General features: G+C 31.7%; 2 protein-coding genes across 2 annotated transcripts; both read right to left on the bottom strand.

The window, feature by feature from the left end:
* Positions 1-224: 224 nt before the first annotated feature.
* LOC133831419 (calcium-dependent protein kinase 32-like) lies at positions 225-4,280 on the bottom strand. The gene is made up of 8 exons (XM_062261699.1): positions 3,409-4,280; positions 2,815-2,938; positions 2,568-2,711; positions 1,981-2,133; positions 1,754-1,869; positions 1,442-1,609; positions 799-1,032; positions 225-704 (listed from the first exon to the last, which is right to left on the bottom strand). The coding sequence occupies exons 1-8, from the start codon at positions 3,919-3,921 to the stop codon at positions 546-548; spliced, it is 1,611 nt and encodes a 536-aa protein (XP_062117683.1). The 5' UTR covers positions 3,922-4,280; the 3' UTR covers positions 225-545.
* An 11,958-nt stretch (positions 4,281-16,238) lies between these two features.
* LOC133833074 (putative disease resistance RPP13-like protein 1) lies at positions 16,239-20,458 on the bottom strand. Its single transcript, XM_062263332.1, has 3 exons — positions 17,180-20,458; positions 16,730-16,840; positions 16,239-16,355 (listed from the first exon to the last, which is right to left on the bottom strand). The coding sequence occupies exons 1-3, from the start codon at positions 20,456-20,458 to the stop codon at positions 16,239-16,241; spliced, it is 3,507 nt and encodes a 1,168-aa protein (XP_062119316.1).
* Between the last annotated feature and the right edge of the window lie 4,657 nt (positions 20,459-25,115).

Genomic DNA, 25,115 nt, shown 5'->3' with positions numbered 1-25,115 from the left:
TATATATTGAAATTAAAGTAAAATAGATTGTTATATGTTTATTTATTTGGTAAACATTGTAATTGTATACAAATCTTCCTTCAATAAATTTAAATATATAACCATAATTAAAAAACAATTACATATTAAAAAAAAATAATTAGAACTATAATTATAAAATAGAATTTGATTATACAATTTTAATAATCTCAATCAAAATACACTTGAATGATGTGTATATCATGTAGGAGAATGATTCTAATAAAAATATTGCCAATTTTTAATATATATTTACAATCAACTATTTCTTTCTCTGGAAACCACTCCTTTCCCCAACTACTCCCTTACAAAGTTACAACAAACAAATGAAACATATCCAACCTTTAAAGACAATAACACTCTGTGCAATCAATTCTAAATCAATTCCCCCAACCCTTTTCAAAAACAAAAAGGAGAAAGATGTCTCAAATTAGAAAAGCAACAGAGGAGTCATGGAAAATAAATGCCAAAAAAATAAATGATTCTTTTCTCAAAAAAAAAATAAATCCCCTTTGGTTCTTCCAGTTCTATCTAGTTTCATTATTGTTTAACTCCAAGGATCCATCTTTCATCAGTTTCAAACTTAGACTATTGAACCGCTCTCGCGAGTACTGCCTCGATGCTTTTCTCCAATCTGTACCAGACTTCATCATCGCTGCAAACTCATCGTAACTTATTCTTCCATCCTACAAGTTCAAGGAAGAGAGTTGAGTAAATGCTCTAATAAACCTTAAGAACAATAAACTAGTTTGAATGAAAACAAGGGCGGTATTATCATACCTTGTCAGTGTCCACATCATGCATAATGGCTTCGACGACTTCTTCATTGTTTTCTTCAATGTCATCAGCCAAGCAATGACTTAGCTCGTCAATTTCTATGTATCCAGATTGGTTTTTGTCGAAGAATTCGAAGGCTTTGTGAAGGTGCTCGTCATCACTGCCCATCTTTCTTAGGTGAACAGATATGGCTACAAATTCCCCATAGTCGAGATATCCATCCTTATCTACATCACCCTGTAAATCCAATTCTAGTTAGATTTATGTGTGCAAGTGCAACTCGTTAAGTAGTGAGCTGGTACAATCTACCGAAGTGAAAAGAGAGGGAAAAAAATAATATGTAGATTGTAGATGTTCATAAGTTCTGTTAACACAACATGATTCAAGCCAGCAATGTTTGAACGTCTTTCAGAAAAACAGATTTCATTCGAATGAGAGAAGGTAGAATAGAAGAAAAACTCGGAACTTCGGTTATCAAGAGTGATAAATCCCACATTGTGCTTGAATCAGTATTTTTAAAGTTCCATTAGGAGTCATAAACGAGTGCATATAAATGTATATGATGTGCGTATGCCTGTATCATATTGTATTTGTACCAGAATTAACGAATAACAAGTGCATGGTTCCAAAAGACTGGTATACTTACAGCTTCCATTAAAATATGAACATCTGCTTCTGGAATTTGATGGCCAAGCTTATGCAATCCGGCTCGTAGTTCATCCATGTTAATCCTTCCTCTGCTGCTAGTATCCATAAGATTAAATCCTTCCTTTATACCAGCAACTTCTTCCACTGACAGATGCTCAGCAATTACCTGTAAATTCAACATTCCAAAGGTGGAAAAAATCAAATAAATATCAATACTGAGGACTCATTTAAGCAAGCAGAACAAGAGATTTGAAAATATTCCAGCTAAAAATAATATATTGAATTGAAAATAAATATGTCGAAACATTACCCTCAGTGCTCTTTTCTTGAGCTTGTTCATTACAGAGAATTGCTTGAGCCTTGCCCTCACAGTTTCACCCAAAGAAACATTTGGAGCTTTCTTTGCATTTTGTAACCAAGGATGATCTGCAGTTGGTAAAGTAAAGGACCTTATTGTTAGCTAGACTAATTTTACTCTGTAAATTTTCATGTGGTCACTCATTACAGAAGCTCTTCAAATGCTCGATATAACATTACCTAGTACTTCCTGAGCTGTAAGCCTGCGTCTTGGATCAGGATCAAGCATCTTCTTAACAAGGTCTTTAGCATTGTCAGAAACTTTAGGCCAAGGGTCCCTTTTAAAATCCAGAACAGATCGGATAATCGCTTGTGCCACTCCTTGTTCAGTTTCTGCAGACCAAGATAACAGATTTAGAATTAGATGTTAGACAGAAGCTTCCTATCCATTCCAAAGTAGAAAGTGAATAACTCTTTCCAAATTTGCTAAATATCAACTCCAAAACAAATGTTTTCACTATTCCCATAAAAAATACTAACAAATACAACAATCCCATGTCCTGCCAAAAATTAAAATATTTCTTGAAGACAACTGTACTTCACCGCATGGAATCGAACACGAGACTAATGGTACAATTATACGGCTATCATCTTCGTGAAAAGAGATATAAATGGCTTAGTACATGAGGTGGGCATATATGATAACTTCATGTTGATGCAATCATGCAATGCACAAAAGTTTCGTGCACTGGGAAATCATATGATACAGTTCTTAAATTTGTTTCTCGAGTTTTTACCATAAAGAGAAAATGAAACACGAAACCAACCTGCCCAAAAAGGTGGAACACCACAAAGCAAGATGTACAGAATTACTCCAGCACTCCACACATCAACCTCTGGTCCATAATTCCGTTTTAGCACCTCAGGAGCCATGTAGTATGGACTTCCAACAATCTCAGTGAATCTCTCACCTGCATAAATGCAAACATTCAGCTCAAGTATTCAAAAGGAAGCAACTTATTGACAAACATACTGCAATGATGTAATCAAAATTTAGCTCTGACAACACATTACCAGGCTTAAAAAAGACAGACAACCCAAAATCAATTGCCTTCAAAGGTGCGGTTTCCTTCTTGTTACCAAAGAGAAAGTTCTCGGGTTTTAGATCACGATGCATCACACCATGCTTGTGGCAAACCTGCAAAACCAAAAGATCCATGAGTCACTACACAGCTGGAAGAAAAGATAAAGCAGCCAAATGCATAGAAGAAACCGTGACCAGTGCCAATTAATCACTATTAAATTTTAACAGGCTAGAAAAGCAAGAGGATAATAAACGCATAACTAATAACTAAACAAAAAATAGTGGACTGCTGACCAAAGAATCTCGTGAATGTGGAATCCATTCTGGAAAGAATAGTACAAGTATCGATTCATTGAACTTAATATTGCAATTTGACTAACCACCACATTAAATACTTCTGTACTTGCACAAAAGGCATCTTCTCAATCACTTGTCAGGAAACTAATTCAGTAAAAGAATAGTTTTTTTTTTACAAAGCTGTACAGCTTCGTCTACTTCAAACATAAGATCAAACAACAAAAAAAATTTGAAAATTCAAAAAAACAGATCTAACTAACAACATCAAAATTATAAAACATTCTCACCTGAACAACTTCCACAATAGTCTTGGTAACAGCTGCAGCAGCACGCTCAGTATAATGACCCCTGGCCACAATCCGATCAAACAGCTCACCACCTTCACAAAGCTCCATAACCAGATGAACCGCATTATCGTCTTCATAAGTGTCTTTCAAGGTTACTATATTGGGATGTCTAGGCATATGTCTCATGATCTCAACCTCTCTCCTCACATCCTCAATATCCACCGGTGTCCTAAGCTTCTTCTTCGATATAGACTTACAAGCAAAAGTATCCCCAGTAGACCTGTCGGTACACAGATACGTAATTCCAAACTCACCCCTTCCGAGCTCCCGGCCCAGTTCATAACTAAGCTCGATTTCACGTCCAGTTGGGTCTGCCAACACAGAGAGCTTGTTCCCTCCATTGACATGGTGGTTAGCCCCATAATCTAAAGCAAACGGGTTTTGCTTCTTCTTCTTTCCTTTCTTCTCATGTGGAGAAGAAACTCCAGCTGGGGTCACGCAACAATTACCCATAATTCGTCCTCAAAAAGATCAATCAAAATCTAAACTTTTTCGATCCAAATTCACTCCAAGCGATCCAATAACCCAATTGACAATTCCCAGCAAGGAATTGGAATTTCCCAGAAAGGAAAAGCCTTGAGAGGCGTAGAGTCCAAGACAGAGAGGTAGATGGAGAAGGGCGATGTTGGGGTTGAAATGGATGAGAAGAAGTGATTTAAAATGGGAAATAAAGAAGGGTTTTTGCGAGGAAGAAGACGATGAAAATGGGAATTTTTAATTTAAGCGTGTGAAATGCTTTTTGGATTGAAAGAAAAGAGAAAGAGAGAGAGGTCCAACCATGTTTCGCAGAGACTTCCCTCCAAACCTTTTTTTTTAGAGAGATGTACAGACAAGTGTTTTTTTTTTCCTTTTTTATTCCGGAAATGTCCAAAACAAAATTCAGATGTTTTTGTTATTACCAAAATGCCCTTTCTTTATCTCTTTAATTTCATAATTGCATTTTTATCTAGATGATTTAGTTTCTATTACAATTATACCCTTCGTCCAATAGAAAAATCTTTTATAAAAAAAAAATCAAAAGCTTGATTTTTTTTTTGTTCAATATAAAATCAAAAACATTAAAAAATACATTCCATAAAATTATATACATATTATCTGACCAATTATTTCACTGACATATCACAATCATTTTTTTAAAAAAATGTAAGTTATTTATCATCCATTATAATATAGAATATAGTTATATGTGTAAAATAAAATATCACACACTAATATAGATAAATTTCATAATAGCATATTTTGTACATAAACTTCATAATTGTATTAACATTTATTATTAGTGATAATTGAAAGCATAGATGGTCACTTGTTGTCAAAGTTTACTTAAAACTAAAATACTTAAAGACATAATGTGATGTTGACTAAAGAAATAAAAAAACTATATAAATAAGGAATTGGAAGACACATGAGGGTAATATGGTAATTACAGTAACCTAGCTTTCAGGGTCAGAAGTAATAGTCGACACGTCGTATTTCAGGTGGCAAAAGTGACCTGCTCCTTGCCACAACCACTGCATACGTGGCAAGTTTTTATTGGATGTACTTTGCCACACTAACCTTCTAGAAGCCAACTAAAAACAAATTCTTTTTTTGTTATTTTTTAATTTTTTTTTCGATAAGACAACCGAAACCAGTTGAAGTTCGAGTGCAGCTAGGCGCTGGAGATCTGTTATTCCCCAAAATAACCTCATGGAATGCATCATTAGCTCATTGTCAAAGGGTAATTTCGTCATTTCAAAATCAATTCTCCTTATTTGACCGCCACCCGTTCATTTTTTTATTTTGTAATTTTTAAAATTATTTAGTTAACTTCGTCGTATTCCTACCTACGTTACAGGACTTTATAATATAATCTCACAAAATAAAAAAAATAAAAAATAAAAATCTCTATTATGATGAGGAGGATGAGAGAATTATTATAGCAAGTAGGGGCAAATCCGTCAGAAAATATGTGTGCAATGGAAGAGAGTCGTCCTTAGAAGAAATAAAAGTTATTTTTCTGTCTCGTTTGGAGACACGACATGGAGTGTTTGGATTGTATAAGGGTAGTTTAGTAAATATATAACATAGAGAATCGAATTTACTAAAATGTCCCCCATAGCTTTGGATGCCTAGTCAAACTCGACGATTTTGACTTGGAATCATGCAAATGTTTGAAAACTTTGACTGTGTCTCAACTCAAGCCGTGGTCGACTCGAGTTATTTGCTTTGCTACACTAAAACATCAATAATTCTCTTACATTTAAAATTGGTTTTTAGATTAGTGTTAAGCTCTATTATTTATTACACATAATTATAATTATGCAATTAATAAGAATATATCTATATATATTTCCCCATATCCAAAATGCTTTATATAATATAATTTAAACATTTGTGTCCACTAGTGTGTACTACATCATATAATTATTTTAATACTACCATTTTATCATGTTTATAATGCCAATTCGTACCACTTTTTCTCAATCACATTCAATTATTGTTTTTTCTTACCAATGAAACCTCAAGGTTACACACGACTAGAGCATTTTAAGTCAATTGTGCTATATTAACTAACATAAAATATAGGTAGGACTTTCCCTATGTCCCCCTAATTTTATTTATTTATTTGTTTTTATTTGGATTTTACGCCATTAAAATAGCAAATATATTCTATGTTGAAGTGTACTTTAATTACCATATGATATGATACTATATTTTCTTATATCCATGTATATACTAAGATATTTATGGCATATATATTAAGATATATAATAACTATTTTTTTGGAACAAGATAACTTTCCGCATGTAGATTATATATTTATAGGGAGGTAGATGTATTATTTTTTTTTGTCCCTACTGGTATGACTAAAAATTATAATTTATTTATATATATATATACATATATATATATAAAGGGTGTAATTGATAATAATAGCAGAGATTTTACTAATTTTTATTTATTTTTTAAATTATTTATAATACTAAAATTAATATTCAAATAGTCTATTTTAAAAGCATATAAAAGAAATTAAGCACGTGTATAACAGATTGTTTGATCCTTGATTTCAGCCCCATAAATTATTTCAAATTTCTTAAAAATTAATAGAATGTCTGCTATATAACTACAATATATACCGTCATATAAAAACACGTATATTATAATTTCTTTATACGTCAAAAACAAAAATACTCTTAAAGGTTGGGACAAAAATACCTAAAAATTTCCCAGTATTTATATGTATAAAAGGTTAAAACTTATAAGCTTGGTTGCTATCAAAGTTTTATATATCGCATAGATTCCTTAGTTTTAACTTTCTATTTTTCTATTTTATAGGTTATATAAATAGCATCAATAAAGTTCAACTAGCTAAGAGTATTGTCAATTTTATGGTGGAAAATATCACTCTCGTTGGATACCCATAATTACAATGAGCCCATAAATTTGTGCTAATTTTTTTTTTCTTTCCCAAATTCAATTATTCTTCTTTGTGAGGTCCTAGTTTTGAGAATATATATATATATATATACATATAAATATATATAGTTGTAGGAATAGGATATTGAGATATGGTTGGTAGTGTTGCTGATCGGGATGTATATTAATTAGGGGTTGAAACTTAAGCCTTACCACAGCTCCCATTGGTCCCAACTTTGAAATGATTGAAAATATATAGGGATATTTGCGGCATAAGTACCCAATGTTTGAGTTTTGTACGCGACATAAGCCTAATGTTTATTTTTAGTGACAAAAGTACCCAAAGTCAGTAAAACTGTAATTTCGTCAGCCTCCTCCGTTAGGTTCCATTTTGTGATGACTGGACCAACACGTGTCACTTCGTGATTGGTCAAACTCAATAATATTTTTAAAACAATTATGATTTGGACCAATAAAAACGTGACACGTGTCTGCCTAACGGAGGAAACTGACAGAATTACAGTTTTACTGACTTTGGGTACTTTTGCCACTAAAAATAAACATTGGGTCTATGCCGCGTACAAAACCCAAACATTGGGTACTTATGCCGCAATTATCCCAAATATATGTGATATAATAAGTAGTTAGGTGTATAAACATGCATAGTATATATATGTTGGAAAGGTTAATTTAATTTGGGTTTGATTGATATAGCCCTGATTAGAAATTCTCATTATTATTTGGCTCATCCATAAGTACAAGATGCTATTATTATTGTGTATATACTTAATTAACACAAATGAAATTACATCGATAAGTACATATATTTTGTATATTAATTATTGGAGAAAGTGAGTACATTGTTCCATAATTAATCCATTTAACATGCATATATTTTCCAATTAGTCTTTGGTTAATTGAACTTTTACAATTTAATTAATGTTAATTCTATTTATGAACGTATTTGGTTTGTTTTATCAATAAAAAACTACCCACCACATATAATAAAAAAATATTGTAGCAAAGTTTCTCTTAAATACTTATATAAATTTTAGTAGTAATACTATTTAAGTAGCTGATTTTGTTGCAATTATTGTTAAAACTAACCAAAAATTTGTATTGCCATGCAATCTCATAATTAATTATTTTTGTAATACTTAAATACTTAAAATAATCTAAAAAATAGCCTATATAAAATAAGTAATTGATTTTGTAGGGACGGTTAATCTTTACCATTAAAACTAATCAAAAATTTGCATGGAGGCTACGTGGCCGCACCTCTTTAATCCAAATTATATTTAATTCATTGTATTCCTTATTAAAATTGATATGTGTCGACTATATATACATGTGAGTAGTGATATCTACCTTCAAAATATACACCAAAATTTATTAAAAGTTCTAATTTTAATAAATGTTAAACTATTATCTTATTATGTGTAATATTTAAGTATATATTATGAGTGCACATATCATTACCGATATGCATTTAGTCTGAAATAATGGACTAATTTTGGGATTATAACTTAGAGCACTCTCAATGGAAGAGGTAAAATGTATTATTCTTTATAATATAGAGAAAAAATGGTTAAATAGTCTTCCAACGGGTGATGTAAAATTATATTTTTTTTACTTAAATAAATAGTATTTCTCTATATGTAGTGAAATACTATTCATCAAGCTATAAATATTTTATTATTTTTTTTATAAACTTTTGTATATATATATATATATATGAGTGTGATACTATTATATTTAATTATTTTATTTCTTAAAATGAATAAAATATTTTTTAAAAAAGATAATATTTAAATGATTTATAGAAAAAATAAAGAAGTTGGTGTATGGTATAATGTAAACGTTTGAGGTAAATTATAAAAATATAAGTTTTGGTGATGTATTTTGTAATACATTTTTTCTACAATATTTAGCTAAAACTCACAAAAACATCTTCCATCAGCTTTTTTTATAAATATATTTATAATAGCTTTGTATAAACTTCAATTAATTCATATCTACATTTACATAACATTTACATATATTTTATATAATATTTTAATATTATTATTTTTCTTTATAAGCTTTCTCTCTCCCACTTAGTATATATTTATTATTTCTTTTTTTTTTTAATTATTTTTTTTATTTTAATTAATAAAATATATTTAAAGATATAATATTTAAATGATATAGAGAAATATATAGAGAAAATAATGTATTGTATAATATAAAACTTAGAGATAGAATAAAAATAAAATGTTTTGGAAAAATATTTTAAAGTATAGAGTAGGGAGAGCTCTTAATAGCTGTATCTGAATTCTATGTATATATACGTATATATATGTATGTATATAAAAGTGATGAGTCACGAGAATACGAGGATTGCCCTAATAGTAAGGAATGATGTGTTTTGGACGGTGCATTTAATGCTAATTTATATAGACTATATATAGTTACGTAACCTCTACTCTAGTTTTATATATCTCTACTCTAACCATGTTCCTCCAACTCATGAGATAGCAACTCGACTTGGTATTTTTAGTTTTTCTAACTTTTTAATTAATTCAACTGAAACCACCTAATCAATAATTGGATTTAACCAAACTGTAAACAATTATAAGTACAGTATTATTATTTCATATAGTAAAGATATTTAGACAATAAATCTGTCTGATTCAGGTTCATATTCAACCATGATCTTATCTGAAAATATCAATAGTCAATTTGGAAAATATGTATAATTAATTATCATCTAGAGTGAAAGAAAATGTCAAAATCTAACAATAACAACACCGTTTCAATTTATGTAATTTATTTACATGTTGGACACAATAATTCTAGATTTATATATAATAGATTTTTATTAGTTATGTTATTAGTTGATAACAAACAAACAAAAAAAACAAGATTCACAATTTTGGTCTACATATAAATTGAAAGTCAATGATTTATTTATTTCAAATATATTTTTTCAACTTAAATTATTGTCAATAAAATTAAGTATATAAGTGGTTGAATTCTGGTTGGGTTGTAAAGCAACAGCCGTGGTTTCAGCAAAAAAGAAGAAGTTATAGGACCCCATAAAGAGAACTAATCACACCATATAGTTAAAGATAAAGTCACATCTATATATATATATATATTGAGTTTCTTTTCAACTTTTACCTCTGGAATATTGTATAGAAATCATATGTGTAAGAGATGGCTTTATTTTTTTTAAGTACAATGTGTAATATTTTTCAACTTAAAAATGGTTCACTATTCACTTATATATAAATATAAAGTGGGCATGCACAGAATACTTGTGATGAAATTAGTTTGACCAATTGGCTTTTTTTTTTTTTTGTTGAAACATTTAGCAAAAGAAATTGAAGGCAGGGGGCTTCTAGAGGTCTTTGTTTGATTTAATATTATATTAATTACCTTTAGAAAATCGGTTCCTCTAAATAATTTCTTCTAAGTTATGGGTCAGTTTTCACACTAATTAAATATCACAGCAAATCATATTAAATGGACTCCTTATATGCTCTTTGACTAAGTCTATCAACGATTTATTTATTGGACCAACTTTTTGCAATATAATTAAATAAAGTGAAAATTACATATTATATTGGTGTTTTAATAATCTTTGCAAAAATATAGATTATTTTGAAAAAAAGTTATTGTATGGATTTTTTTGAATTCAGACCAATATCAAATAATATTTTATTGAAAAAGATAAATTAAAATCTAAAATAATCATATTTTTTGTTTATTTTTAGTCAATGAATGTAACCATATTAATAGGTTTAAATAATTTTTTTCAAATTTCAAGTTAATAATTTTTTTTTTAAAATACACATCATGAACTTCATAATTATCATTATAATCAGTTAAATAGCTAAGAGAAAATTATGAAATTAATGGTTCCAGAATATGTAGAAGAATTAGGAACTTAATAAATTTGAAGTTGAAGAAAATGAGATTAAAATAGGAATTGACAGAGCAAGATTTTACAAACCTTTGTTTCTTGGATGCTTTGGACGCTGGAGAAGCACGTCGTCGGAGATGCATGTTGCCGGAGATGTCGAAGAGTGCAGTAGAACCGATTGGAGGTTGCCGATTGTTGCTAGAGGTTGTCGATCGGAGTTGCCTGGAGGTTCGTGATTGTTGCTGGAATTGATTGTTGATTTTGATCGGATCTTGAGGATCTCTTCAAAGATTTGAAGTTGTTGCCGGAGGTGAAAGGTGTTGCCGGAGATGGGTGTCGTTGCTGAAGAAAAAATTAATGTTGTTGATGTTTTTTATCGACTCAAATTTCAGCAAATGAGTATTTGCAACTTTAATTACCATAGTACTCTCCATTTGACTGATGCGTTTTTTTTTATTATTATTTTTTTCCAATATGAGATAACTTTTTCCATAATTTTTTTCAATTAAATTTGTCCATATAAATTAAAAAAAGTTTAATTATCATATTTTGGCACATTAATGGCTAAAAATCCATATTTATGAAACTGGTAATGGGTTATATATATACCTATATAAAAATATAAACTTTAGTTGAAATCTTCAAAGCCCAAATCTTATTATTATAATTAAAGAAGTTTATCATATAACTAATGAAGTAAGATAATCTGGTTATCATGACTTGACCCACATCATCATTCGTCCAAAATGTCTTTATTATGTTTTTTAATTTCCAAATAATAATAATAGAAGAAGAACAACAACAACAAAAAATACTGGTCTCCATGTTTAGTATACGTGCATGTAAAATTAATAGGTTTCTTTCTAGGTAGATATGGGACCAACTTCTCATGAAGATGCTTCTAGAAACTTCGGATCAATACTTGCTTTCTGTTTGATTGTATGTTGTCAAAGAAAAAATCTTACATTTCTTGGTCATGAATGTTTAATATTATGGCAAAATTATTAGATGAACTAAAAAATAATGGGAGTTAATTAAGATACAAGATAACTTGTATGGCATGAATTAATAGAGGAGTTTTTTTTTTTTTTTTTTTTTGTAGTGGGATTAAAATATAGAACAAAATATTTGGTGTGACTAAAATAAAAATAATAATTGATATTGAATAATTTATTTATTTTTTTTCTTATTAATTACTTGTTTAGTATGTTGTATCTATTGTTGTTGTTGTTGTTTCATTTTTAATTTTTTTTTTTATGGGAAGAGAGTAATATTTGCTTAAGATGGCCCCTTTTGTTTTAAGGGATGTTAAGATTAGAGTTGCTAAAAAATCTAATTTAAACTCACCTAAATGATCTAATTTGGTAAAATTTAGTTAGTAAATATTAGATATTCAATTATAATTGGATTTTATTGAATGATAAAGTTTGGATTCTAATTGAAATTGATCTGTTAAAGTATGAAACTCTAAATAATTATATTTTAATTTTAATATATAATATAAGGATTAAAATGAATACATGTTCTTATAAATTATTGAAATTTATTATGAAACACTTGCATATTTGATTAAAACATATATCTATACTAATTAATATTCAATATTGTATTGTAGTGATTTGTTATTTTCTTATTAATTTTTTTTCTTTTTAATTCTTAAAGGTGGCTGAAATAGTGAAAATTAATTAGAAAAACAGTTCCAATCTAATTATCAATCAGAATAAATTGGATGCTAGAGACAAATTGAGTTAGATTAATGATGATAAAATCTATATTATTTTTCTAATATATTATTGGATAGGATAGAACTAAAAATAATGGGTGTGATTGGATAAACTCCTAGTTAATGACTATAAACGTTCTTATTGTCAAGTTAACATAGAATTATACTAAAGCAGTAGTATTTATTAGATTTGGTGTCATTTATAGTTTTTTTTTTCAATGATTTAAGCTGCGACATGTAGTTTAAGCATATTAGAAAATCATAGAAAGGAAAAAATGGTATTTTTCTTTTATAAATTTAAATATATGATAAGATTCAATAATTAGACAAATTAAGTGGTATATATAAAATTAATAATGAGACAGAAGTACAATTCATGAGATAAGAAAAAAAATCATTGGAGAAAGCAACCCAAGAAGTCTCTTGTCGTTGGCTCTTTAGGACTTAGTCAATAAAGAATTTTGTGAAACATCTATTTTAATTCTATTAGAACCACGTCTTAGCACGCAAAGTCAAAGATCCAAGTCCCTTAATACCTAATCAAATTCAATTTTCTTTCTTGTATATTTCTTTTATAATCTTTTTAATTTGTAACACCTAGAAGAAAGGTCAATTACTCAAATGGGAAAACGATTAATAAAACAAATAAACTAAAGAAAAGTGAGGAAATAAAAAGTCTTCCAAAATTAGTTGTAGTAGGGTTAAGATTCATCCAACTCTACACCACCCAAAAAAAAAAGTCAAAGGAATCTCTCCCAAAGAAGACCAATAATGTCCCCACACGCATACCAAGAATGGGACTTTGATTTTGCAGCCTCAAGTCCCACTACCCTTTTTCTCATTTGACTTAAATTTGTCCATTTTCTTTTTTGTTCTTTATCAAAATAAAAGGCCACTCAATATGGAAGATTTCAATTAGACATAGAAAGAAGAGTAAAAAAAAGTTTGCATTACAGCTCAAAAAATATAGGTGAACTAACTCACCTTTACAATATCGAACCATTTGTGGCAGTACAACTTTGTATATAACCAAATGTTGCAAAATTCGTTACCTACCCTTTTGATGCCTAGACGGTTTGGGTTAATAGAACACTTAAAGAGGTCAACTGATGCAGAGAGAAAATGAGTTGAATCTCTCTGCTATCTATAAAAATAATAACTATGTGGCTTCAACGAGAGAGCTATGAGTTCAAGGGTCTACCTTGATGGTTTCTTAGAGAATATATCACTAGTCATTTTATTTTTCATCTGTAAACCACAAACTTCTATTTAAGCTTAATCCATGATCTAGACAGCAGATTTGTTTTTGATGATTTATATTAGTGTATATAAGCTGTTAGTTCATCCGTTTTCAGTTGTGATTGAATACATATCTTTAAGATATAAGGAGAAGTAACTTCTAGCATATCAAACATCTAACCTCGCCTTTTCCCAAGAATCTCAACAACCACTCACTGCTCGCATGTGCTCTTCTGGCATATCTGCAAGCAATACCATATATGATATACTGAGCCCCAAGTAACAGATTGCTTGCTTTTTAGAAATAAATTTTCACAAAAGAAACAAGTATTTTCCTCTCAGTATTAGCATCATAATATACTATAACTTGGGATTCTTTCATTCTGTTAAAAGGATAATGTGTGTGTGTGTATCTATATACAAATATATAAAATGAAAATGGAGACGATGTTGTCTTTATTTATATGCCCCATACAAGATAAAGCTCATGGTATCAAAAGCTTTAAGAAATTTAAGTTAAAGAATTGCAATTCACAATTCTATTATTTAGTTACTTGTTTTGGATAGGTAAACGACATCTGTAGACGTAAATATTCCACTTTCACATTCATAATTTTCAGTCTTTCAGCTTAGCATTGCCTCAAATGGCTCTCCAGGACTTTGCCATTTATAACTCTGGGAGGTTCCACCACGAATTCATATCCTTCCCTTCGCCTGAAGGAATGTCATAGATTTAGAGAATCGCATGTGAATAAAATGAAAGAGCAAATAAGGTACCGCGGCCACTTACAATGAATGTATCTTCTGTTTTCCCATCTTCAACTTTCATAGCCTGTCCTAAAAAAACATTGCATTTTTAAGAAATTGTCTTAGGAAAAGCAATACAATTCAAGAGTTTAATTGGAAAATTCCCCAAAGTTGTACTACCCGTAGACCGAACTTCACAAAATCAGTATGAAGGAACGGAATTTAGATAGTAATTTTGGTCTATAATGTACTCAAAATTCTAAAACAAATAACTATGTGTTTACCGAGATTTTCGGAAACCACACTAATGAATATTAGCTGATAATAATGATATGGAAAGTAAAAGATTAACACAGGGTTTTTACGTAGTTGGGGGAGTTAATAAGCCTTAGTTCACGAGTCAGTTGTATTAGAGTTTGGAAAGTCTGTTACAATGGAGTTTTTCTCTATTTTTTGACAGAGTAACTGTATACAAGTCGAAGAAAGGTCATTTTTCCAGTGTTCTATCGCCTATATTTATAGGCTCATAGGAACACTGGATCTGGCCCAAGTATGACCCGAGCCCATCAAAGATATGGATACTCTTGGCTTCTCTGGTGGAAACCCAACATAAAAGATAAAACATACATAGGTACAAGACTAATTAAGGCCCAATAGGGTGGCCCAAGAACTATATTTTGCCCGACAAAATGGTACTTTTCGTATGGGTACTTCGAGTTACGAGGCAGATTCAGGGGACAAGACCAGTCAGAGTACTTGGCAGTGCAGGTCTGAAATAGCGGCGTGCAATCCCGAGGTAGCCTTTTCTGCAAGTGAAAAGTGGGGGACAATCCCCACGCGTTGTGGGGCGGCTTCAGGGTCACGGATGCTTTTACCTACCGTATCGGGAGGACCTGACCCGGGTTCGTTTACCTTTGTCCCTCTTCGTTTACCACAGGCCCGGACCGTACTAGGCTCCGGGATTGTTCACGCATGCTTCAACTGTGATCCGAGCTGTCTGCACGTCTCCCAAACGACTGCCCTTGGATCACCATCCCGGACACCATCCAGGGTCCAGAATCACACTAGGGCCGTGGCATTTGGTTACTCCTGTACCAAGTGGGCTTGGGCCGGGCCCACATCCGAACGCCCAGTCCATGGGCTTGGACCATCGTCCCGGGCCCACAGCAGGAAATGGGGATAACACTATGGTTTCAAATGATTACAAGATTAAGCAAGTTCATATCAACATCCAATAATCAAACGAACATGGTTTCACATAATTATAAGATTAAGCCAGTTTAGATCAACATATTGCTCAAGTCCTCATTGTAGGATGCACCAGGCAACTCAAAAGGTAGTGGGATTACTATCTAACGTCCAATAAACAATAAAAAGTCATGCAAACTAAAAACTTGGATTCCGGAGTACTCATAAAAAATGAAAACAATGAAGAGATACAAGCAAGATGCTGTATCATATTTGGTCTACCTTATTGCAAAACATTTTATAGGAAAACCTTCTTTACTAAAGAACCTCAGGTATAATATGATTCAAGCTTAGAAGTCTTTGTACACATATCAACCTTGGTCTACTCTCATTTTCTGATTATCAGGTCTAGTCCCTGTAAACATATCAAAACTAATGTTTCAATGTCTTGTTCCTCGTGCTAATTAAGAGTCCTAGTTTGTTGTTAAAAGTCTTTGTTTGTAAATCAAAGCTTATAGTTAAGTAATTATTCCAACTATTTGCTGATATCTTCTAGTAATTAAAGCATTACTCAAAATTAGAATCAGAGCTAAGCACAAAACGAAAGCCGCCCCACATCTTCAGCCAAATTTTCTGGAGACAAACCTGGTTTTCCTTTGATGGTATTAAAGCTTGAAAATGGCACTGCACATTAATATGAAATTGTTAAACAGAAAGAATGGTAGAGAAATCACAGAAGTTCAATAGATGAAGACAACTAGAATTAATTTGTGGCAAAACTGTCCATTTTAGCTTTCTCATGCTTGTCATGATTTTACACAATTTTTATACACTGTTTATATTTGCAGTTTATGGTAAATAAAATAAATGTCTTACTCTTTTGGCAACTCATCCTCAAATGAAAAGATCACTCACGTGCATCAAATTTATTAGGCACAAGATTAATTCAAAATTTGAAATGCATCAATGCTACTCCTTAGAATATTTAAAAGAAAAAAAAAAAAGGAAAAAGGATATATACCTGCTCATCTGTCGCATAGTTCAAAAGTTGAAATGACAAAATCTGAAGGACTGTCTATCTTGTTGACAACAACCACAACAGCATGTAAAGCTTTCTTCAAAACAACTCTTGTTTGAGGCATAGAACCCTCCACATAATCTACATCTACCTACAAAAGGAAATGCTCTTCTACTTAAATAATAACAGATCACCTACACAAAATTAGTTTTATATACTTTCCAAACTCCAAATGAATAGTCATAAGAAGATCCATCTTGGAAAAAATAATATATGAATGGAAAAAATAATTATAATTGAAATACACATTACAAAAGGTGAAAAATACTATTTTAAAACAATAAAAGGAGCAAAGACGTAGCACTAGAAGATAATAATAGAAGTATTTTTGCAAGCAATACATTACATGCATGTAAAAATAGACTAAAGGCTGACCTTTTATTTCACTTCACTCGTGCGGCTGTTCAATCTTTAGAGATTGATGTGAAACAATAGTGCTGCTGATGGGAACTTGAGGCCGAGGGATGCAACAAATCTTCTTATAGTCGTCTTCATACTTCCATTCGTACTTTGCATCCAGCAAAGGGCAATCACACATGAAGAAACTTCCGAAAGAGGGTGGCAGTGAACTTTCAAAAGAAGGCGGCACCCCTTTCACTGGAAGTGCCTGCAAGTTGGGGCAGCCACAGATGTGTAGTTCTTTCAAGGATGTGAGCTCTTGAAACCCCTTGTCGTCTAAGGTTTTAAGACAATCAATTCCATCAATTGTAAGGGAGGTAAGAGTTGCCGGCAGAAATCCTTGCTCTAGAAACGACGCCATATCTTCACCTTTGTAATGTCCAAAATGAAAGCTTATCAGATTGGGAAGGGCTCGCAAATTCCAACTCATTCGAGACGCAATCACCTTGTCGCAGCCTTGAATGGTGAGCTCACGCAAACTGAGAGGCAACCCAAATCTCGGAAGTGACTCCAACTCTGGACAATCATAGATAACTAGTTCTTGTAGAGAAGGGAGGAGACTAGGCAGTTTCACTGGGAGAAACCTTAATTTGTTGCAACATGAGAGCTCCAGTTGTGTCAGAATTGGGCAATGGAAGTTGCTATCGGGTAATAATGTGAAGTTGGGGCATCCTTCGATATAGAGCGTAGACAGAGAGTATATGGGGCTATTAAATTGCGAGAAAGACTCCACATTTTTACAATTATAAATGTTGACCTTCCTGATGTTGGGAAAGGAATCTATATGAAGCAATTCGAAGTAGCTTGAAGAATACTTTATTGAAAGCTCTTGGAGGCATTCATATTTGTCGGGCGGTAAAAATTCTATACTGCCGCAACAGCTGATATGTAGGTTTCTTAAGTTGGCAGGAACACACCACTGATCAACGTTTTGAAGACCATTGCATGATCTGAATCCTGCAAGCTTCTCGCACCAGTAGATACTTACTTTACTGGCATTTGGCATCATTGGCAGCCAGGAACCAAGCTCCGGACAACTAAAAATATCAAGCTCTGTCAAAGACGGTAAGAGGTAAGGCAAATCTCCAGTGAGGCTTTCACAAACGCTTATAACAAGTGATTTTAGCTTTGGAAAAGCTTCAACATTTATTTCTGGCACTGACCATTCCTTCCAGTTTGGCATTTGTCTAAATTGCAAGGTTTCCAATGATGGAAATGGTGTACAAGTAGTCCCATAAAACTCAAGACCCACTGTCTCTATTGCATCGCACCTCACTATCTCCAGAGTTTCGAGAGCGGGTAATTGCCCAAGTGGTGGCAACTTACAAAGTTGACGACAACCGATGCCGAGATATCTCAAATTTATGAGATGATAGAATTTTTTAGGGAACTTAATGAGATCATCACACCTAACCATCTTTAATGCCTGTAAATTGTACAACATGCAAAAAGACTTGGGCAACTCTTTGACTGAAGTGTAAGAGAGATCCAAGAAGCGGAGGTGTCTTAATTCACCTATTGACTTAGGCAATTCATGGGCACATCTGAAAATATGCAGAGATAAAAATCTCAAACGCTTCAATTTCAACAACTCTTCCAACTTATATTGCTCTTGTTCTTTCCACATGTCCCAAAATGAGCTAGAAGTAAAAAATGTACGCAAACAAACTGCTTCAGTAATTAACTTGAATTTCTCATTGGAATCATCGCCAAATCCAATATGTCTTGTTCGCTTTATCAATTCAATTTCATACGACTTGTTTCTCTCTATGTGAGTGAACCTTTTTTTAGAAACAAAATTGGCCAAGTCAACCATAAGATCATGCATCACAAAACGATCCTGACTACCACCAAGACTTAAAGATTGAAAAAATGATCGAGACAATAAGTCATTAAAATATTCATAGCCCACTTCTGTTCTTGTCTGATTTCCACTTCCACTTGAATGCTCCAATAAATTATTTGCCATCCATAGCGAGACCAACTCATCCATTTTAAATTTATAATCTTTGGGGAACAAGCAACAATAAACAAAGCATCGTTTTAAGTGTGATGGAAGATAGTAGTAACTCACTCTCAAAGCTGGAAGAATATTTTCTCCTCCAATTGGCAAATCCAATACTTCACTTTTGGCTATTTTGTCCCACTGCTTAGCATCTGTAAAGCGCAGGAGGCTTGCAAGTGCTTTCACAGCTAAGGGCAAGCCTTTGCATTTCTTAACAATTTCTTTGCCAATTCTCGTTGAGTCTGAATCTGCAGTAAACTCTTCGTTGCGAGATACAATCTTTACAAATAACTTCAAGCAAGCTTCTTCATTCAACTCATTCAGGTGGCGAAATCCTGTTGTTCCCACTATGGACGCAACTTTAAGACTTCTTGTTGTGACAATTATTTTGCTACCTTGAGCCCCCACTCTGAAAATCACCCTCATCGTATCCCAAAAATCATATTTTTCACACCAAACGTCATCCAAAATTATCAGAAACTTCTTTTCCTTCAATCTTTCTTGTATCTTCTCTTGCAGCACATTCAAGCTCTCAACAGCACAAGCATCTCTAGTTATTGCTTCGTGGACAATTTTCGTTACCTTACAAACATCAAACTCATCTGACACACAAACCCATGCTTTGAGTTCAAAATATTTGTTAACTTCATCATCATTATAAACAGCTTGAGCAAGAGTAGTTTTTCCGATCCCACCCAAGCCCACAATTGGAATCACACATATCTTTTCTCTACCAATCTCATCTGACACCAACATTCCTTTTAAAATTTTCTTTTCATCATCTCTCCCATAAAATTCAGATTCATCCATGGAAGATATTGAAGGTGGTCTCACTGATTGAATTTTTTCCACATGCTTTTGCAGATCAAGGATCTTCAATTGTTCTTTAAAGCTTTCCAACCTCTCAAGAAGCTTCTCCATAGCTGCCTTCCTGTCCATATCAGTTGAGATGAAACTAGAGAAGAATTTTTTTACCTTGGTTTTGTGTGGTTTTGACTCTGCTTCCACCTTGAGTTTGAGAGCATCATATTCAATTTCATCAAAGAGGTCCTCTGCATCTTCCACAGCATCCTGAAGCTTGTCCAGCCACTCTTCCACCCTGCGGTTTCTCATCTCCTTCTGCTCGGCGTCACCAAGTACGTCGGCAAGACAGATGAACGTTGTCCTCAGCTTGTCAAGAAGGGTATCAAAACCAGAGTCTTTCTTTCCCCTTAAGAAGCTTACCACTTCAGAACAAACGATCTTGTTCAGCAAAAACTCAACGGAAGCAGAGATAACAGGTCCAACCACCATCTCCGCAGTCATGGTTCTCCTCAGCAGTCCAGTTGAAAGTACAGTAAATGATTCTCGGAATGTCAATGAGCAATGGAGAAAGAACCTTGGTTGGTTTGAAAGAAAAACACACGGCCTCATACTACTAAAAAAAAGTAATAAAAGAAAAACAAAACAAAAAGTAATATATATTTATATATATTCATGCAAATGCAGAACAAGTCTACTGCTACTCCAATCAAAATTAGAGAGTGCTAAACGAATACGGTATCAAATAAACAAAAATATATTTTATTTATTTATGAATATGTGAAATAAATCAGTAATAAACATTTGGAGTGGCTTCATTGTCATTCATGGTCTTGCTAGCAAATTTACAATTAATAACTAACTATATATCATTTATTTTTATTTTTTCTAATGACAAATTTTTTGGAGAATAAAATTTGGATGATAAAAAATAATAAACAAATTAATTTAGGTATGTTCTTAATAAATATTAAATAAATTATTAATTTTATTGTATTAATTTGCATTTTTGTATTGGAGGACAATTGTAAATATTATGCCAAATATAACATTAATTTATTTTTTTGTACTAAATTTGATAAAAAATTTACATCTTGCACTAGAGATATTCATTTTTATTTTTTTATGTTAATTTTAAGGGAATATACACGTTAGGTACTCTCTATTTTACAAAATTGAGTTTTGTACCCTATATTATTCATAATACTTATACGGTACTTTATAACATGAAAATAAGTAAAAAAGGTTCCTCTCTTCCAATTTGGTCAATAAACTTTTAAAAATGCTTAAAATACCCACCAAAATATATTTTACAAATAATAACTAAATCATTTTTATTACATAAATTTTTTAAATATCCTATATCTATATACATATGATATGTAAAACGTGTCATTTTATTAAATTATATTTTAATATATAAATAGTAAAATAAATTATAGTTTTAGTATTAAAGAAAGAAAATTGAAAAGTCAAATTAATATTAATAAATTGATTATTATTACTTTATGGGATATTTGCGGCATAAATACCTAATGTTTTTGATTTTATACACTTATATACTTATTTTTTCTTTTCAACGGCAAAAATACCAAACATTGCATTTTTGTTACATCCGTAACTACCAAGTTTGTTAACTGCTGATTTGGCTCATTAGGTTGCCATGTGTCATGCTTTTATTGGTCCATCTCATATTAATTTTAAATATTATTTAAAATATAGAAAAAAATAATTAAAAATGTGTTCTAAATTATAAAAATTAATTTAAAATAAATTAATTGAATAAATTAAAAATTAAGTTTTAATTAGTTTCTAATTACCATATTACCACATTTAAAATCAAACTTAAACAATATTACATCTTTAACAGTAGTTTATTAACAAAATCCATTGCTAAATACAAATCTAATTTTTTTTATCTTCTCCCGCTCATTCTTTTTAATCCTCCTTCATCTTCTTCCATTTCCTCTCCTTTATTCATTCAGCATGAACAAAATCACAAAAGCAGAAGATAAGAATATATTAATCCAATTTCTTTAATTATATTCATTTATTCACTAGTTTCATGCTTGATTAAGAGTCAAAAATGCACATTTGTTGATTTTAATTATCAAAATAAATTAAGTTTTAATTAATATTTCCATAGAATTAATATGATATATTCGTACATTGGAAATATTTGATCTTAATTTAATTTATTTATATTTGCAGAAAATAAAGTGTATTTTGACACTTTATAATGAAGAGAAAAGAAAACAGCTAAATCTGACAAAAAAAAAATAGAAAAATGGCATTTTTGAAACAAAGAGCCCAAATTGCACTAGACCCAGGCCCGCTTCTCTCCCATGCGGCCCATAGACGCCCCAACGCGCCACTTGGCGCAAGCCGCGCCTGCCACGTCTCCAGCCTCTACCTCCTCCAGCTGTCCAACAACCTACGCCTGACCCAACGACCCGCGAGCCACTTGACCCGCGCCTGACCTAGCCCGCCTGCTTCTTCCTTTCCCCTGCTTAGAGCCACGACATGTGGCGTGCTCCTATTGGCTGCGAATGGGTTAATGCCACCAACTGCCACGAGCCACCTTCCATCCCATTTTGTGTGCACTTTGGGCCTTGGACCCTTCTATTTTGAGCTTCATGAAATTATTATTAAGATAACTACAAATATTTCAAATTATCTATATATTTTTATTTACCTTCTTAAATTGAGCAGAAGCATAAGAGGTCGATCCATGGAGACTTGGATACTTTTGTTTTGCTCTGTTGGCAACATTTTCCTTTGAGCGTGTCATGAACTGTGGAGTGGTGAAAAAGTCAAACAACTTCTGCCAACTCTCGTTGTCCATATCCTCCGGTGGATTCTTTCTAGCTGTCTCGATATCATCATACCCTCTATGTTCATCGAAGTGTTTTTTCTTGCGACCTTTTCCATCCTTGTAGCGATCTCAATCTCAATCTCTATCAATCGCCACTCAGGGAGAGCTCGGGGAAGAATGAAAAATTTCTTCAAAAATAAAAAATTAAATTGGTTAAAATTTTGAAATTATATAAAAAAAAACACTACATGTGAATAAGTTGATAAATTAACTTCATTTTGTATTGATTAAGAAAAATGGACATGATGACCATTCACTAAAATAGCTAGGTTAAAATTAATAATAAGATTTGATTTTTTAAAATCATATTTCATTATTAATATTTCATATTTATTTTGTAAACCCCATTTGTAGTTTAATTTTTTTTAGTCATTTTCTTCTTCTATAAATATGAACTCTTCTTTCACATTTGGTATGTAATTTTGGAGAGTAAATAAACTATAGCAAAATTTCTACTCACTTTCTTCTTAGAATTTTATGAGAATGATGAGCATAATGGCCTAATCTTTCTAGGAATGTTAGAGATGATTCCATGTGCTAGTGATGTTATTTTGCTACTTTGATTTACTATGTTCTTAATATAATTCATTTGAGTTGTTTATTTTATTTCAATATCATCTTTATTTTGTTATCTTTATTTACTTTTGCTAATTATATATAGGATTAGTCATATGATGGACCCAAAATGGGTATGTTTTAAATATTTATATTGCAAGCACACGAATCTTTCATATAGAATAATGATCATGTAAGCAAGGATGTCGAACCCTGATTGTTAAAATCTGTACGCAAGTATACATAGTCGTGTCAAGTAATAAAGTCTGTAAGAACAGAGATCGTCCCACAGAGACTATTAACCAATTACCAATAATTGCTTTTCACTTTCTATTTGGTGATTAAAATAAAGATGAATGATTTTAAATTATGAACACAATTTAAATAACTGTAAATAGAATAATAAATCAACGAATTAACAATCAATAATAAAAAGCCTAGGAATTAATTTCATAAAATTTTCATTCTATGAATTTTACTAATCAATTCTAAATCTCTTCTTCTTATTCTAATAGCAGGTTAGCATAATCGATTCCTATTCTTTTTTAAGATATAAGATCTTAGCCTATATACAGGTTTTCTACATTTCTGTGATAATTTCTAACATATAGAAGATATTAAGTATGGAAATCTAATTACTACACAAGTCATACAGGTACTTTCGTCCAATATGTAACCTATGTCTATATAATGATAGCATATTCAATTCTCATCTTTCGAATTTTGAATCAAAACCATTAAATCAAGTAAATAGTGATCAAGTATTTACTAGCATCAAACAAACATCATATAAATTAGAATAGAGAAGAAGTATTAATAGAACATCATAGTAAAATTAAATTAAAATTCAAGTGACTACATTAATCCTTAGATAAAAGATTTAGTTCATAGATAACATAATGACAATAGAATTCAGATAATTGTTCATAGAAAATAACCTAAAGAATTAAGATGAAGAAGAAATCTAGAAAAGCATAAACTAGAAAAAGAAATCTAATTACATCAGTCTTTTCTAGATCTAGGGTTTTTAAAACTCAAAACTGCCTCCTAAATTCGTAGATTAATGTCCCTTAAATAGTTTTCCAATGCTTCTAAGTGAAAATACCGTTTTTTCCTTCTAAAAGTGGCTTCAGATTTGAAAACCGCGTCGATAGCGCTGTCGACAGTGCCAAATTGCCTCAAAAATTGATGTACTAGCATTGTAGCGCTAGTAATGTAGCGTTGGGGCACCAATCTTTAGACCCTTCAAGCGTTGTACCGCTAGTTTTGAAGCGTTGTAGCACTATTGACATAAACAAAAACTTTAAGGTCGCCTTTTTAGCGTTGTAGTGCCACTATGATAGCGCTGTAGCGCTATCCACAGAAATAACACTCGAACCTATTGCTCCCGAAAGACTTGATTTTCTCCAAAATAACTCCATTTTCTTCCACTTTCTCTTCATTCCACTCTTTTCACCATCTTAGCATCAAAAACTTGAAACATGAACAAATAAGCATAATTCTGCAATAAAATAGCCCTAAACTAATGAAAACCTTCCTAAAAACTAGACCATAAATGTAATGACCCACTAATCTAGACTCTTGGACCATTATCGAACTATACATACAAATTCTTACTAAAACATACATTTGCGAAAATACCATAATTTATTATAAACTTGTAGAAACAAAGGTTACTTTCATAAAAATAAGTAGGATATGGGTACCCATTATCTTTAAAACAGAAAAATA

The sequence above is a fragment of the Humulus lupulus genome, chromosome 4, assembly GCF_963169125.1.
Source record: "Humulus lupulus chromosome 4, drHumLupu1.1, whole genome shotgun sequence".
In the NCBI taxonomy this organism is placed as follows: domain Eukaryota; kingdom Viridiplantae; phylum Streptophyta; class Magnoliopsida; order Rosales; family Cannabaceae; genus Humulus; species Humulus lupulus.
This window is presented reverse-complemented; position numbering and strand designations above follow the sequence as displayed.

Excerpts from the sequence above, each read along its gene's own strand:
- LOC133831419 (XM_062261699.1), bottom strand. The coding sequence starts at position 3,921 with ATGGGTAATTGTTGCGTGACCCCAGCTGGAGTTTCTTCTCCACATGAG. Across the intron at positions 2,939-3,408 it reads CTATTGTGGAAGTTGTTCAG|GTTTGCCACAAGCATGGTGT; the intron begins GTGAGAATGTTT and ends TTGGTTTTGCAG. Across the intron at positions 1,610-1,753 it reads TCAAGAAAAGAGCACTGAGG|GTAATTGCTGAGCATCTGTC; the intron begins GTAATGTTTCGA and ends TTGAATTTACAG.
- LOC133833074 (XM_062263332.1), bottom strand. The coding sequence starts at position 20,458 with ATGACTGCGGAGATGGTGGTTGGACCTGTTATCTCTGCTTCCGTTGAG. Across the intron at positions 16,841-17,179 it reads TTCCCATCAGCAGCACTATT|GTAGATGTAGATTATGTGGA; the intron begins GTTTCACATCAA and ends TTCCTTTTGTAG. Across the intron at positions 16,356-16,729 it reads TAGACAGTCCTTCAGATTTT|TGCCATTTTCAAGCTTTAAT; the intron begins GTCATTTCAACT and ends ATTAATGTGCAG.